The sequence below is a fragment of the Somniosus microcephalus genome, unplaced genomic scaffold (genome assembly GCF_052327205.1).
Source record: "Somniosus microcephalus isolate GS21.2 unplaced genomic scaffold, FLI_Smic_1.0 unresolved_chr1, whole genome shotgun sequence".
Lineage (NCBI taxonomy): Eukaryota > Metazoa > Chordata > Chondrichthyes > Squaliformes > Somniosidae > Somniosus > Somniosus microcephalus.
In genome coordinates this window covers 71,707,718-71,724,896 of record NW_028225179.1, presented here as the reverse complement: position 1 = coordinate 71,724,896, position 17,179 = coordinate 71,707,718, and the positions used below count along the sequence as shown (strand labels likewise).

Below are 17,179 nucleotides of genomic sequence, written 5' to 3'. Positions count from 1 at the left end.
TCCTAGTAAAGGATCCCCTTGGAATGAGTGACCATAACATGGTTGAATTCCATATTCAAGCAGAGGGTGAGAAGGTTGGATCTCAAACAAGCGTGCTGAGCTTGAATAAAGGAGACATGAAGGTATGAGAGCGGAATTGAGTAGAGTGGACTGGGAAAATAGATTAAAGGGTAAGATGGTACATGATCAGTGGTGTACATTTAAGGAGTTATTTTACAACTTCCAAAAAATATATATTCCACCGAGGTAAAAAGGGTGTAAAAGAAAAGATAGCCATCCGTGGCTAAGTAAAGTAATTAAGGATAGTATCCGACTAAAAACAAGGGCATATAAGGTAGCCAAATCTAGTGGGAAGATAGAAGATTGGGAAGTCTTTAAAAGACAGCAAAAAATAACTAAAAGATTGATTAAGAAAGGGAAGATAGATTATGAAAGTAAATCAGCAAAAAATATAAAAACGGATAGCAAAAGTTTCTATAGTTATATAAAAAGAAAAAGGGTGGCTAAAGTAAATGTTGGTCCCTTAGAGGATGAGACTGGGAAATTAATGGTGGGAAACATGGAGATGGCAATAACGCTGAACAAATATTTTGTATCAGTCTTTACGGTAGAGGACACTAAGAATATCCCAACACTGGACAAACAGGGGGCTCTAGGGGGAGAGGAGCTAAATACGATTAAAATCACTAAGGAAGTGGTACTTGGTAAAATAATGGGACTTAAGCCGGATAAATCCCCTGGACCCGATGGCTTACATCCTAGGGTCTTGAGGGAAGTGGCGGTAGGGATTGTGGATGCATTGGTAATAATTTTCCAAAACTCCCTGGACTCAGCAAAGGTCCCGGCAGATTGGAAAACTGCTAATGTAACACCCTTATTTAAAAAGGGTAGTAGGCAGAAGGCTGGAAACTATAGACCTGTTAGCCTAACATCTGTGGTTGGTAAAATGTTAGAGTCCATTATTAAGGAGACAGTAACGGGACATTTGGATAAACATAATTTAATAGGACAAACTCAGCATGGTTTCATGAAGGGGAAGTCATGTTTGACAAATTTGCTTGAGTTCTTTGAGGAAGTAACATACAGGGTGGATAAAGGAGAACCAGTGGACGTAGTGTATTTAGACTTCCAAAAGGCATTTGACAAGGTGCCACACAAAAGATTATTGCTCAAGATAAAAAATCACGGGATTGGGGGTAATATTCTGGCGTGGGTGGAGAATTGGCTCTCTAACAGAAAGCAGAGAGTTGGGATAAATGGTTCATTCTCAGACTGGCAATCAGTAACTAGTGGTGTTCCGCAGGGGTCAGTGCTGGGTCCCCAACTCGTTACAATCTATATTAACGATTTGGAGGAGGGGACCGAGTGTAACATATCAAAGTTTGCAGATGATACAAAGATGGGAGGGAAAGTAGTGAGTGAGGAGGACATAAAAAACCTGCAAAGTGACATAGACAGGCTAAGTAAGTGGGCAGAGATTTGGCAGATGGAATACAATACTGGAAAGTGTGAGGTTATGCACTTTGGCAGGAAAAATCATAGAGCAAGTTATTATCTTAATGGCAAGAAACTGGAAAGTACTGTAGTACAAAGGGTTCTGGGGGTCCTGGTGCACGAAACTCAAAGTTAGTATGCAGGTGCAGCAAGTGATCAAGAAGGCCAATGGAATGTTGGCTTTTATTGCTAGGGGGATAGAATATAAAAACAGGGTGGTATTGCTGCAGTTATACAAGGTATTGGTGAGACCGCACCTGGAATACTGCACACAGTTTTGGTGTCCATACTTAAGAAAAGACATACTTGCTCTCGAGTCAGTACAAAGAAGGTTCACTTGGTTAATCCCGGGAATGAGGGGGTGGTCATATGAGGAGAGGTTGAGTAGATTGGGACTCTACTCATTGGAGTTCAAAAGAATGAGAGGCGATCTTATTGAAACATATAAGATTGTGAAGGGGTTGGATCGGGTGGATGCGGTGAGGATGTTCCCGATGATGGGTGAAACTAGAACTAGGGGGCATAATCTTAAAATAAGGGGCTGCTCTTTCAAAACTGAGATGAGGAGAAACTTCTTCACTCAGAGGGTGGTAGGTTTGTGGAATTTGCTGCCCCAGAAAGCTGTGGAAGCTACATCATTAAATAAATTTAAAACAGAAATAGATAGTTTCCTAGAAGTAAAGGGAATTAAGGGTTACGGGGAGCGGGCAGGAAATTGGACATGAGTCTAGGTTCGGAATGGTCATGGCCCTGTGGGTAGTGGAGTGGGCCCAGGTAGCCTGGTTCTGCTTCTACTGTGTTCTAATTCTGTGTTAGATTTCAGGAGATGGTTTTATTCCTGTTCCTGGCTGGGGTGGAGCTCGCCTTTACAGAAGGTAAGTACTGTAGAAAATATAGGGACAGAGTGATCTCCTGGAAGAGTTTCGATCGCCTAGATGGGTCGGAGAGGAATTTCCCAGATTTTTTCTCCCAAATTGGCCATTGGGTTTTTTATCTGGTTTCTCGCCTCTCCTGGGAGATCACATGGGTTCGGGTGGGATGGAGAGTGATAGAAGATTTGAGGTTAGGATCAGATCAGCCATGATCTTATTGAATGATGGAGCAGGCTCGAGGGGCCGATTGGCCTACTCCTGCTCCTATTTCTTATGTTCTTATGATAGGATCAGAGCCTGTAACTCACTCCTGGGTATCTGTTATTCTATATATAAACCCCCCGAACCTCTCGATTAGATTCCTGTCTGTAACTCGCTCCCGGGTATCTTTTATATTCTGTATATAATCCAACCGAACCCCTCGATTAGATTCCAGCCTGTAACTCACTCCCAGGTATCTGTTATTCTATATATAACCTCTCGATTAGATTCCAGTCTGTAACTCACTCCCGGGTATCTGTTATTCTGTATATAATCCCCCCGAACCCCTCGATTAGATTCCAGCCTGAAACTCACTCCCAGGTATCTGTTATTCTATATATAAACCACCCGAACCCCTCGATTAGATACCAGCCTGTAAATCACTCCCGGGTATCTGTTAATCTATATATAAACCACCCGAACCCCTCGATTAGATTCCAATCTGTAACTCGCTCCCGGGTTTCTGTTATTCTATATATAAACCCCCCGAACTTCTCGATTAGATTCCAGCCTGTAACTCACTCCTGGGTATCTGTTATTCTATATATAAACAGCTTGAACCCCTCGATTAGATTCCAGTCTGTAACTCGCTCCCAGGTACCTGCTATTCTATATATAAACCCCCCTAACACTCGATTGGATTACAGCCTGTAACTCACTCCTGGGTATCTGTTATTCGATATATGAACCCCACGATTAGATTCCAGCCTGTAACTCACTCCCGGGGTTTCTGTTACTCTATTTATAAACCCCCCGAACCCCTTAATTAGATTCCAGCCTGTAACTCACTCCCGGGGTTTCTGTTATTCTATATATAACCTTCCCCGAACCCCTCGATTAGATTCCAGCCTGTAACCCACTCCCGGGTATCTGTTATTCTATATATATATATATATAACACCCCCAAACCCCTCGATTAGAACACAGCCTGTAACACACCCCCGGGGTTTCTATTATTCTATATATGAACCCCCGAACCCCTCGATAAGATCACAGCCTGTAACTCACTCCCGGGTATCTGTTATTCTATATATAAACCCCCCGAACCTCTCGATTAGATTCCAGTCTGTAACTCGCTCCCGGGTATCTGTTATTCTGTATATAAACCCCCCAAACCTCTCGATTAGATTCCAGTCTGTAACTCACTCCCGGGTATCTGTTATTCTGTATATAATCCCACCAAACCTCTCGATTAGATTCCAGTCTGTAACTCACTCCCGGGTATCTGTTATTCTGTATATAATCCCACCAAACCTCTCGATTAGATTCCAGTCTGTAACTCACTCCCGGGTATCTGTTATTCTGTATATAAACCCCCCAAACCTCTCGATTAGATTCCAGTCTGTAACTCACTCCCGGGTATCTGTTATTCTGTATATAATCCCACCGAACCCCTCGATTAGATTCCAGCCTGTAACTCACGCCCGGATATCTGTTATTTTATATATAAACCCCAAACCCCTCGATTAGATCACAGCCTGTAACTCACTCCTGGTTATCTGTTATTCGATATATAAACCACCTAACCCCCTCGATTAGATCACAGCCTGTAACTCACTCCCGAGTATCTGTTATTCTATATATAAACCCCCCGAACTCCTCGATTAGATTCCAGCCTGTAACCCACTCCCGGGTATCTGTTATTCTATATATAAATCCCCGATACCCTCGATTAGATTCCAGCCTGTAACTCACTCCCGGGTATCTATTATTCTGTATACAATCCCTCGATTAGATTCCAGCATGTAACTCACTCCCGGGTTTCTGTTATTCTATATATAAACCACCTGAACCCCTCGATTAGATTCCAACCTGTAACCCACTCCTGGATGTCTGTTATTCTATATATAAACCTCCCAAACCCCTCAATTAAATTCCAGCCTGTAACTCTCTACCGGGATTCTGTTATTCTATATATAAACCACCCAAACACTCGATTAGATCACAGCTAGTATCTCACTCGCGGTTATCTGTTATTCGATATATAAACCTCCAGAACCCCTCGATTAGATTCCAGCCTGTAACTCACTCCCGGGTATCTGTTATTCCCTATATAAAACCCTCGAACCCCTCGATTAGATTCCAGCCTGTAACTCACTCCCGGGTTTCTGTTATTCTATATATAAACCCCCCAAACCCCTCGAATCGATTCCAGCCTGTAACTCACTCCAGGGTATCTGTTATTCTATATATAAACCCCCCGAACCCCTTGATTAGATTCCAGCCTGTAACTCGCTCCCAGGTATCTGTTATTCTATATATAAACCCCCGAACCCCTCGATTAGATCCCAGCCTGTAACTCACTCCCCGGTTTCTGTTTTTCTACATATAAACTCCCCGAACCCCTCGATTGGATTCCAGCCTGTAACTCTCTACCGGGTTTCTGTTATTCTATATATAAACCACCCGAACCCTCGATTAGATCACAGCTTGTAACTCACTCTCGGGTATCTGTAATTCTCTATATAAAACCCCGAACCTCTCGATTAGATTCCACTCTGTAACTCAATCCCGGGGTATCTGTTATTCTATATATAAACTCCCCGAACCCCACGTTTGGATTCCAGCCTGTAACTCACTCCCGGGTTTCTGTTATTCTATATATAAACCCCCGAACCTTTCAATTAGATTCCAGCCTGTAACTCATTCCCAGGTTTCTGTTATTCTTTATATAAACGCCCCCGAACCCCTCAATTAGATCACAGCCTGTAGCTCACTACCGGGTAACATTGATTCTATATATAAACCCTCCGAACCCCTCGATTAGACTCCAGCCTGTAACTCACTCCCGGGTATCTGTTATCCTATATATATACCCCCCGAACCCCTCGATTAAATTCCAACCTGTAACTCACTCCAGGCTATCTGTTATTCCATATATAAACCACCCGAACCCCTCGATTAGACTCCAGCCTGTAACTCACTCCTGGGTATCTGTTATTCTATATATAAACCCCCCCGAACCCCTCGATTAGATTCCAGCCTGTAACTCACTCCCGGGTATCTGTTATTCTATATATAAACCCCCGAACCCCCGATTAGATTCCAGCCTGTAACTCACTCCCGGGGTATCTGTTATTCTGTATATAAACCCCCCGAACCCCTCAATTAGATTCCAGCCTGTAACTCACTCCCGAGTATCTGTTATCCTATATATAAACCCCCCAAACCCCTCGATCAGATTCCAGCCTGTAACTCACTCCTGGGTATCTGTTATTCTACATATAAACCCCCCGAACCCCTCGATCGGCCTCACCTTCTGACGCTGGAATGTCCGTCCACAGACACGTTGCGCGGAGTCGATGTACTTCCTATCGACGGTCTTGTGATTTTCTCGGGGGAGAGCAAACCACTGCCAAAGACAAATCAAAAGGGAATGAGTACAGCAAGAAATCCCAGACATGCTGGAGAATCTTTAACCAGACTCTCAGGAGAGGTACAGCACGGGTTAGATACAGAGCAAAGCTCCCTCTACACTGTCCCATCAAACACTCCCAGGGCAGGTACAGCACGGGTTAGATACAGAGTAAAGCTTCCTCTACACTGTCCCATCAAACACTCCCAGGGCAGGTACAGGACGGGTTCGATACAGAGTAAAGCTCCCACTACACTGTCCCATCAAACACTCCCAGGGCAGGTACAGCACGGGTTAGATACAGAGTAAAGCTTCCTCTACACTGCCCCATCAAACACTCCCAGGGCAGGTACAGCACAGGTTAGATACAGAGTAAAGCTCCCTCTACTTAGTCCCATCAAACACTCCCAGGGCAGGTACAGCACGGGTTAGATACAGAGTAACGCTCCCTCTACACTGTCCCAGCAAACACTCCCAGGGCAGGTACAGCACGGGTTAGATACAGAGTAACGCTCCCTCTACACTGTCCCAGCAAATACTCCCAGGGCAGGTACAGCACGGGTTAGATACAGAGTAACGCTCCCTCTACACTGTCCCATCAAATACTCCCAGGGCAGGAACAGCACGGGTTAGATACAGAGTAAAGCTCCCTCTACACTGTCCCATCAAACACTCCCAGTGAAGCCACGAGTTCCAAACATGGTTAAGTAAACACAGCGTCAGGTCACTCAGAGTTCAGTTGCCCACAGCCCAGATGTTTCCACGGCTGGCTGCCAGCTGTTGGACTGTACGTACTTGTTGGAGAGGAAGCTGTGCTCCCCGGGGTCCAGCTCGTCGGGCTCGGAATGAGGCGGGAAGAGGATCTTAGGCGGGATGGGCTTGATGGGCAGCTCGAAGACGTCCTCGCCGAAACTGCTGTCCTCCCAGTCCCTGTACAGGTTGCTGTCCTGGAGGCCGGAGGGGATAGGCGATGTGGGAGGGGTGCGGGAGCGACGGCACAGCAACTGGATCACCGGGCTGCTCACTGCATGCCACAGGTAGTAGAGCAGAGAGAGGAGGAACTAGGGAGAGAAAGAGGACACCTCAGTACAGGAATATCTCCACTGCAGCAACTCCACACTCCAGTGACACAACACCGAGCCACAGGAACAGGAATCCCTCAACCCCACCTCCTCCTCACTCCATCTCTCAGACCCACTCCGCCCTATCCCTCAACTCCACCTCCTCCTCCTCACTCCATCTCTCAGTCCCACACCATCCCATCCATCAATCCCACCTCCTCCTCACTCAATCCCACTTGGCTCCATCCCTCAATCCCACTCCACCATATCCCTCAATCCCTCTCCGCCCCACCCCTCAATCCCTCTCCGCCCCACCCCTCAATCCCTCTCCGCCCCACCCCTCAATCCCACTCCACCCTATCCCTCAATCCCTCTCCGCCCCACCCCTCAATCCCACTCCACCCTATCCCTCAATCCCACTCCGCCCCACCCCTCAATCCCACTCCGCCACATCCCTCAATCCCACCTCCTCCGGAGAGAGCGGGACATGGGGAGAGAGAGAGAGGGACATGGAGAGAGAGAGAGAGAGACATGGAGAGAGAGAGAGGGACATGGAGAGAGAGAGAGAGGGACATGGAGAGAGAGAGAGAGGGACATGGAGGGAGAGAGAGGGACATGGAGAGAGAGAGAGAGGGACATGGAGAGAGAGAGAGAGGGACATGGAGAGAGAGAGAGGGACATGGAGAGAGAGAGAAAGGGACATGGAGAGAGAGAGAGAGGGACATGGAGAGAGAGAGGGACATGGAGGGAGAGAGAGGGACATGGAGAGAGAGAGAGAGGGACATGGAGAGAGAGAGAGAGGGACATGGAGAGAGAGAGAGAGGGACATGGAGAGAGAGAGAGAGGGACATGGAGAGAGAGAGAGAGGGACATGGAGAGAGAGAGAGAGGGACATGGAGAGAGAGAGAGAAAGAGGGACATGGAGAGAGAGAGAGAGAGAGAGACATGGAGAGAGAGAGGGACATGGAGAGAGAGAGAGAGGGACATGGAGAGAGAGAGAGGGACATGGAGAGAGAGAGAGGGGGACATGGAGAGAGAGAGAGAGAGAGAGGGACATGGAGAGAGAGGGACATGGAGAGAGAGAGAGGGACATGGAGAGAGAGAGAGAGAGAGAGGGACATGGAGAGAGAGAGAGAGGGGGATATGGCGAGAGAGAGGGACATGGAGAGAGAGAGAGAGGGACATGGAGAGAGAGAGAGAGGGACATGGAGAGAGAGAGAGGGACATGGAGAGAGAGAGAGAGAGGGACATGGAGAGAGAGAGGGGGACATGGAGAGAGAGAGGGGGACATGGAGAGAGAGAGAGAGAGAGAGGGACATGGAGAGAGAGAGAGAAAGAGGGACATGGAGAGAGAGAGAGAGAGAGACATGGAGAGAGAGAGAGAGGGACATATATTTCGTTTTATTGAACTATATAAATGCGTTCTTTCCACATAAGCTGCTGGAATATCCAGGGCCTCCGCTCCTCAACTTTTGGGATGAAGAGTACAGACCCTGAATTCCTAAAAGCTATAAAAGACATTGATATAATTGTGTTAACAGAAACATGGTGCCAAAAGGACGTGCCGACCCACTGTCCTCCAATGTACCATGAAATCATTGTGCCCTCAGTAAAGAACACTAAAACACGCAAGGGCAGAACCTCCGGGGGAATATTGGTGTGGTATAAGGGAGAACTGGACAAACACATCTCACCGGTAAAACAGGGGAAATCACACGTATGGCTAAAACTAGATAAAAATATAGGAATAGCAAAAAAAGATGTTTACTTATGTGCGATCTACATACCTCCAATAGATTCGCCATATTTCGAAGAGGAGTTATTTGATACTCTCCACATGGAAATCAGCCATTTCCAGGCCCAAGGAAAGGTGATAATATGTGGGGACCTAAATGCAAGGACCGGTTGTGAACCTGACTTCATAGACCCACAGGGAAACAACCATGTATTTGGCCAGACCCCTTTAGATGTCACACCAGCCATCGCAAATCGGAACAACCTTGATCGTGAAATAAATAAAAGCGGTAGGGAGGTAGTGCAACTCTGCCGAGCCTTAGGCCTGTACATAGTTAATGGTAGGTTCAGAGGGGACTCCCTAGGGAGACTCACATACTCCTCAACTCTTGGGTCTAGTGTGGTGGACTATACAATCACTGACCTGGACCCCTGCGATATCAACGCATTCACTGTCAGGCAGCAATCCCCCCTCTCAGACCATAACCAAATAAATGTGTACCTTAAACTTTCTGCCCAAACTACAGACACAAAAAAGGAACCCAGTAAGCTACATAAAATAAACCAGACATACAGATGGGCCCCAGACAGTGGAGATAAATTCATCACAGCACTAAATTCACCTGATCTCACAAGTAAAATTTCAAAATTTAAAGAAAATCTATATGAGATCACCAGAGATGGTGTAAACACGGCCATAGAGGATATAAATATGATCTTCCATGAGGCAGCTGTAAAAGCCGACCTCGTGAAACAGAAGAGGAAGCGTCACAAAAGACAAAATAAAAATATGAAATGGTTTGACCACGAATGCAAAAATGCCAGAAAAGACCTGAGAAAAATATCAAACCAAAAACATCGGCAACCAAACAATCCGGACCTACGTACTAGATACAATGAAACCCTCAAAAGATATAAACACACCATTAGGAACAAAACACAAAACTATACCCACAAAATACTCGAAGAAATTGAAAACTCCACCAATCCAAAACAATTCTGGGAAATGTGGAATAACCTGAGTACAACACAATTGCAAGCATTACCAATCCAAGATGGCGACATCTGGAGAACACATTTTGAAAACCTCTACAAAGACATCCCAATAAACAAAACAAACCCAAGTCAACATCAGGTCACAGAAAAACTCCACACATTAGAAGCAACAATTAAAGACAACCAAAACCCTCTAGACTCCCCAATCACATGGAAAGAACTGGCCACAAAAACAAAATCTCTCCACCTAAAGAAAGCCTGTGGCCCAGACAACATCAAAAATGAAATGCTAAAGTTCAGCAATATGGAGATGCAGGGTGCGATACTCAAACTATTCAACATCATATTACGCTCAGGCTGTTTTCCCGATATCTGGTGCCAAGGACTAATCTCCCCCATATATAAAAGTGGAAACAAATCAGACCCAAATAACTACCGCGGCATCTGTGTCAACAGTTGTCTAGGGAAGTTATTCTGCAGTATTCTAAATAGTAGATTACTTGATTTTCTTAACAAACATAATATCCTCAGAAAAAACCAAATAGGCTTTCTTCCAAAACACCGCACCGCCGACCATATCTATACCCTTCACACCCTCATTGAAAAACATAAACACCAAACAAAAAATGGGAAAATATTCGCCTGTTTCATCGACTTCAAGAAAGCCTTTGACTCTATATGGCACGAAGGGCTCTATTATAAACTTCTTCAGTGTGGAATAGGGGGCAAAGTCTATGACCTTATTAAATCAATGTATCTGAAAAACAAATGCGGGGTCAAAATTGGAGACAAACGCACCGATTTCTTCACCCAGAGAAGAGGCGTCCGGCAGGGCTGCAATTTGAGCCCGACCCTGTTCAACATATACATAAATGAATTAGCAGACATGCTGGAGCAAAGCGAGTCACCAGGTCTCCGTCTCCTGGATGGAGAAGTGAAGTCCCTGTTCTATGCGGACGACCTGGTTCTGCTGTCTCCCACAGAACAGGGATTACAGCAACAACTAGACCTACTCGACAAATACTGCCAAAATTGGGCTCTAACAGTAAATCTAAAGAAAACCAACATCATGATTTTTCAGAAAAGACCCAGATGTCAGGAAAACAAATACCAGTTTACCCTCAGTGATACCACTATAGGACACACTATGAGCTACACCTACCTTGGTCTAACTATTACAGCATCAGGGAGCTTCAGCATAGCAGTGAATGCACTAAAAGAAAAAGCCCGAAGAGCCCTATATGCAATAAAAAGAAAATTCTACAACATCCAAATCCCAATCAAAATCTGGCTCAAAATATTTGACAGCATAATCCTGCCCATTGCACTGTACGGTAGTGAAGTATGGGGCCCGCTAAATCACCAAAGCTACACTAAATGGGAAAAACACACAATAGAAGCCCTACATGCAGAATTCTGCCGAAGCATCCTTCGCACCCAAAGAAAAACGCCAACAAATGCATGCAGAGCCGAACTAGGCAGATACCCACTGATAATAAACATCCAAAAACGAGCACTAAACTTCCTAAATCACCTCAAATCTAGCTCCCCAGACACCCTTCATTTCAAAGCCTTTCAGACCCAAGAGCTAAACCCAGAAAAGAGTCCCCTGAGTCAGCTGCTACTGAAACTAAGTACTCAGCCGGACCCTGACCAGCCCCAGACCAACACAGCCGTCCAAACACCAATCCGAGTGAACCAAATCATTAAAAAATGCAAAGAAACCTACCTGGAACATTGGAACAAAATAACCGAAAGCCAAAGCAGATTAGAATGTTACCGGGCCCTAAAAAGAGAATATAAACTGGCAGACTACCTCACGACCATCAGAGACACAAAACAGAGACAGACCCTCACCAGGTACAGACTAAGCGACCACCAACTGGAAATTGAAAAAGGCAGATACAAGAAATCCTGGCAGCCTAGAGAGAATAGAATATGCGATCAATGTCTGGCTGGCGAGGTTGAAACAGAAATGCATTTCCTCCTAAAATGCGAAAAATTCAACACATCAAGAAACATATTATTCAACAAGCTAAGCCAAACAACCCCAGATTTCAAGGAATTGGATGATCTGTCAAAATTGAGATTAGTCCTAGGAGAAGGAGACAGACCATACCTTGGGGCCAAATATGTAACAACATGTCACAACCTGAGGACTGTTTAAAATTAAGACAGTTTAAAATTAATATTGAACGTACCAAATGAAGTACAAAGACTGTTTAAAATTAATATTGTTTAAAAGTAATATTGTATGTACCCAACAAATGTCAAATCGATTGACACCTACAGAATGTTGGAAAACTGTACCTTTTTGCTATGTAAGCTTTGGCAATATGGTTCTCTGTAAACTTTCATGCCAATAAAGCATTTGAACTGAAAAAAAAAACTGAACTGAGAGAGACATGGAGAGAGAGAGAGAGAGAGACATGGAGAGAGAGAGAGAGAGAGACATGGAGAGAGAGAGAGAGAGGGACATGGAGAGAGAGAGAGAGACATGGAGAGAGAGAGAGAGAGAGACATGGAGAGAGAGAGGGACATGGAGAGAGAGAGAGAGAGGGACATGGAGAGAGAGAGACATGGAGAGAGAGAGGGGGACATGGAGAGAGAGAGAGGGACATGGAGAGAGAGAGAGAGACATGGAGAGAGAGAGAGAGACATGGAGAGAGAGAGGGACATGGAGAGAGAGAGGGACATGGAGAGAGAGAGAGAGAGGGACGTGGAGAGAGAGAGACATGGAGAGAGAGAGAGAGAGGGACATGGAGAGAGAGAGGGACATGGAAAGAGAGAGAGGGACATGGAGAGAGAGAGGGACATGGAGAGAGAGAGAGGGACATAGGGAGAGAGAGAGGGACATGGAAAGAGAGAGAGAGGGACATGGAGAGAGCGACATGGAGAAAGAGAGAGGGACATGGAGAGAGAGAGAGAGGGACATGGAGAGAGAGAGAGAGAGGGACATGGAGAGAGAGAGAGAGAGAGGGACATGGAGAGAGAGAGGGACATGGAGAGAGAGAGAGGGACATGGAGAGAGAGAGAGAGAGGGACATGGAGAGAGAGAGAGAGGGACATAGAGAGAGAGAGAGAGGGACATGGAGAGAGAGACATGGAGAGAGAGAGAGAGAGGGACATGGAGAGAGAGAGAGAGAGGGACATGGAGAGAGGGACATGGAGAGAGAGAGAGAGAGGGACATGGAGAGAGAGAGGGACATGGAGAGAGAGAGAGAGAGGGACATGGAGAGAGAGAGGGACATGGAGAGAGAGAGAGAGAGGGACATGGAGAGAGAGAGGGACATGGAGAGAGAGAGAGAGAGGGACATGGAGAGAGAGAGGGACATGGAGAGAGAGAGAGAGGGGGACATGGAGAGAGAGAGAGAGGGACATGGAGAGAGAGAGAGAGAGGGACATGGAGAGAGAGAGGGACATGGAGAGAGAGAGAGAGAGAGAGGGACATGGAGAGAGAGAGAGAGGAACATGGAGAGAGAGGGACATGGAGAGAGAGAGAGACATGGAGAGAGAGAGAGAGGGACATGGAGAGAGAGAGAGGGACATGGAGAGAGAGAGAGAGAGGGACATGGAGAGAGAGAGAGGGGGACATGGAGAGAAAGAGAGAGGGACATGGAGAGAGAGAGAGAGAGGGGGACATGGAGAGAGAGGGGGACATGGAGAGAGAGAGAGGGACATGAAGAGAGAGAGGGGGACATGGGGAGAGAGAGAGAGGGGGACATAGAGAGAGAGAGGGACATGGAGAGAGAGAGGGACATGGAGAGAGAGAGGGACATGGAGAGAGAGAGAGAGGGGGATATGGCGAGAGAGAGGGACATGGAGAGAGAGAGAGAGGGACATGGAGAGAGAGAGAGAGGGACATGGAGAGAGAGAGAGGGACATGGAGAGAGAGAGAGAGAGGGACATGGAGAGAGAGAGGGGGACATGGAGAGAGAGAGGGGGACATGGAGAGAGAGAGAGAGGGACATGGAGAGAGAGAGAGAGGGACATGGAGAGAGAGAGAGAAAGAGGGACATGGAGAGAGAGAGAGAGAGAGACATGGAGAGAGAGAGAGAGGGACATATATTTCGTTTTATTGAACTATATAAATGCGTTCTTTCCACATAAGCTGCTGGAATATCCAGGGCCTCCGCTCCTCAACTTTTGGGATGAAGAGTACAGACCCTGAATTCCTAAAAGCTATAAAAGACATTGATATAATTGTGTTAACAGAAACATGGTGCCAAAAGGACATGCCGACCCACTGTCCTCCAATGTACCATGAAATCATTGTGCCCTCAGTAAAGAACACTAAAACACGCAAGGGCAGAACCTCCGGGGGAATATTGGTGTGGTATAAGGGAGAACTGGACAAACACATCTCACCGGTAAAACAGGGGAAATCACACGTATGGCTAAAACTAGATAAAAATATAGGAATAGCAAAAAAAGATGTTTACTTATGTGCGATCTACATACCTCCAATAGATTCGCCATATTTCGAAGAGGAGTTATTTGATACTCTCCACATGGAAATCAGCCATTTCCAGGCCCAAGGAAAGGTGATAATATGTGGGGACCTAAATGCAAGGACCGGTTGTGAACCTGACTTCATAGACCCACAGGGAAACAACCATGTGTTTGGCCAGACCCCTTTAGATGTCACACCAGCCATCGCAAATCGGAACAACCTTGATCGTGAAATAAATAAAAGCGGTAGGGAGGTAGTGCAACTCTGCCGAGCCTTAGGCCTGTACATAGTTAATGGTAGGTTCAGAGGGGACTCCCTAGGGAGACTCACATACTCCTCAACTCTTGGGTCTAGTGTGGTGGACTATACAATCACTGACCTGGACCCCTGCGATATCAACGCATTCACTGTCAGGCAGCAATCCCCCCTCTCAGACCATAACCAAATAAATGTGTACCTTAAACTTTCTGCCCAAACTACAGACACAAAAAAGGAACCCAGTAAGCTACATAAAATAAACCAGACATACAGATGGGCCCCAGACAGTGGAGATAAATTCATCACAGCACTAAATTCACCTGATCTCACAAGTAAAATTTCAAAATTTAAAGAAAATCTATATGAGATCACCAGAGATGGTGTAAACACGGCCATAGAGGATATAAATATGATCTTCCATGAGGCAGCTGTAAAAGCCGACCTCGTGAAACAGAAGAGGAAGCGTCACAAAAGACAAAATAAAAATATGAAATGGTTTGACCACGAATGCAAAAATGCCAGAAAAGACCTGAGAAAAATATCAAACCAAAAACATCGGCAACCAAACAATCCGGACCTACGTACTAGATACAATGAAACCCTCAAAAGATATAAACACACCATTAGGAACAAAACACAAAACTATACCCACAAAATACTCGAAGAAATTGAAAACTCCACCAATCCAAAACAATTCTGGGAAATGTGGAATAACCTGAGTACAACACAATTGCAAGCATTACCAATCCAAGATGGCGACATCTGGAGAACACATTTTGAAAACCTCTACAAAGACATCCCAATAAACAAAACAAACCCAAGTCAACATCAGGTCACAGAAAAACTCCACACATTAGAAGCAACAATTAAAGACAACCAAAACCCTCTAGACTCCCCAATCACATGGAAAGAACTGGCCACAAAAACAAAATCTCTCCACCTAAAGAAAGCCTGTGGCCCAGACAACATCAAAAATGAAATGCTAAAGTTCAGCAATATGGAGATGCAGGGTGCGATACTCAAACTATTCAACATCATATTACGCTCAGGCTGTTTTCCCGATATCTGGTGCCAAGGACTAATCTCCCCCATATATAAAAGTGGAAACAAATCAGACCCAAATAACTACCGCGGCATCTGTGTCAACAGTTGTCTAGGGAAGTTATTCTGCAGTATTCTAAATAGTAGATTACTTGATTTTCTTAACAAACATAATATCCTCAGAAAAAAACAAATAGGCTTTCTTCCCAAACACCGCACCGCCGACCATATCTATACCCTTCACACCCTCATTGAAAAACATAAACACCAAACAAAAAATGGGAAAATATTCGCCTGTTTCATCGACTTCAAGAAAGCCTTTGACTCTATATGGCACGAAGGGCTCTATTATAAACTTCTTCAGTGTGGAATAGGGGGCAAAGTCTATGACCTTATTAAATCAATGTATCTGAAAAACAAATGCGGGGTCAAAATTGGAGACAAACGCACCGATTTCTTCACCCAGAGAAGAGGCGTCCGGCAGGGCTGCAATTTGAGCCCGACCCTGTTCAACATATACATAAATGAATTAGCAGACATGCTGGAGCAAAGCGAGTCACCAGGTCTCCGTCTCCTGGATGGAGAAGTGAAGTCCCTGTTCTATGCGGACGACCTGGTTCTGCTGTCTCCCACAGAACAGGGATTACAGCAACAACTAGACCTACTCGACAAATACTGCCAAAATTGGGCTCTAACAGTAAATCTAAAGAAAACCAACATCATGATTTTTCAGAAAAGACCCAGATGTCAGGAAAACAAATACCAGTTTACCCTCAGTGATACCACTATAGGACACACTATGAGCTACACCTACCTTGGTCTAACTATTACAGCATCAGGGAGCTTCAGCATAGCAGTGAATGCACTAAAAGAAAAAGCCCGAAGAGCCCTATATGCAATAAAAAGAAAATTCTACAACATCCAAATCCCAATCAAAATCTGGCTCAAAATATTTGACAGCATAATCCTGCCCATTGCACTGTACGGTAGTGAAGTATGGGGCCCGCTAAATCACCAAAGCTACACTAAATGGGAAAAACACACAATAGAAGCCCTACATGCAGAATTCTGCCGAAGCATCCTTCGCACCCAAAGAAAAACGCCAACAAATGCATGCAGAGCCGAACTAGGCAGATACCCACTGATAATAAACATCCAAAAACGAGCACTAAACTTCCTAAATCACCTCAAATCTAGCTCCCCAGACACCCTTCATTTCAAAGCCTTTCAGACCCAAGAGCTAAACCCAGAAAAGAGTCCCCTGAGTCAGCTGCTACTGAAACTAAGTACTCAGCCGGACCCTGACCAGCCCCAGACCAACACAGCCGTCCAAACACCAATCCGAGTGAACCAAATCATTAAAAAATGCAAAGAAACCTACCTGGAACATTGGAACAAAATAACCGAAAGCCAAAGCAGATTAGAATGTTACCGGGCCCTAAAAAGAGAATATAAACTGGCAGACTACCTCACGACCATCAGAGACACAAAACAGAGACAGACCCTCACCAGGTACAGACTAAGCGACCACCAACTGGAAATTGAAAAAGGCAGATACAAGAAATCCTGGCAGCCTAGAGAGAATAGAATATGCGATCAATGTCTGGCTGGCGAGGTTGAAACAGAAATGCATTTCCTCCTAAAATGCGAAAAA

General features: G+C 45.4%; 1 protein-coding gene across 1 annotated transcript in view; it reads right to left on the bottom strand.

The window, feature by feature from the left end:
- The window catches only part of pkmyt1 (protein kinase, membrane associated tyrosine/threonine 1), a 95,321-nt gene that overhangs the window by 5,398 nt on the left and 72,744 nt on the right, over window positions 1-17,179 (bottom strand). Inside the window, exons 6-7 of the mRNA XM_085974629.1 lie at window positions 6,778-7,043; window positions 5,884-5,979 (exon numbers count right to left, since the gene is read on the bottom strand). Coding sequence (XP_085830755.1) covers window positions 5,884-5,979; window positions 6,778-7,043 — 362 coding nt within the window. The remainder of the gene's footprint in view (window positions 1-5,883; window positions 5,980-6,777; window positions 7,044-17,179) is intronic.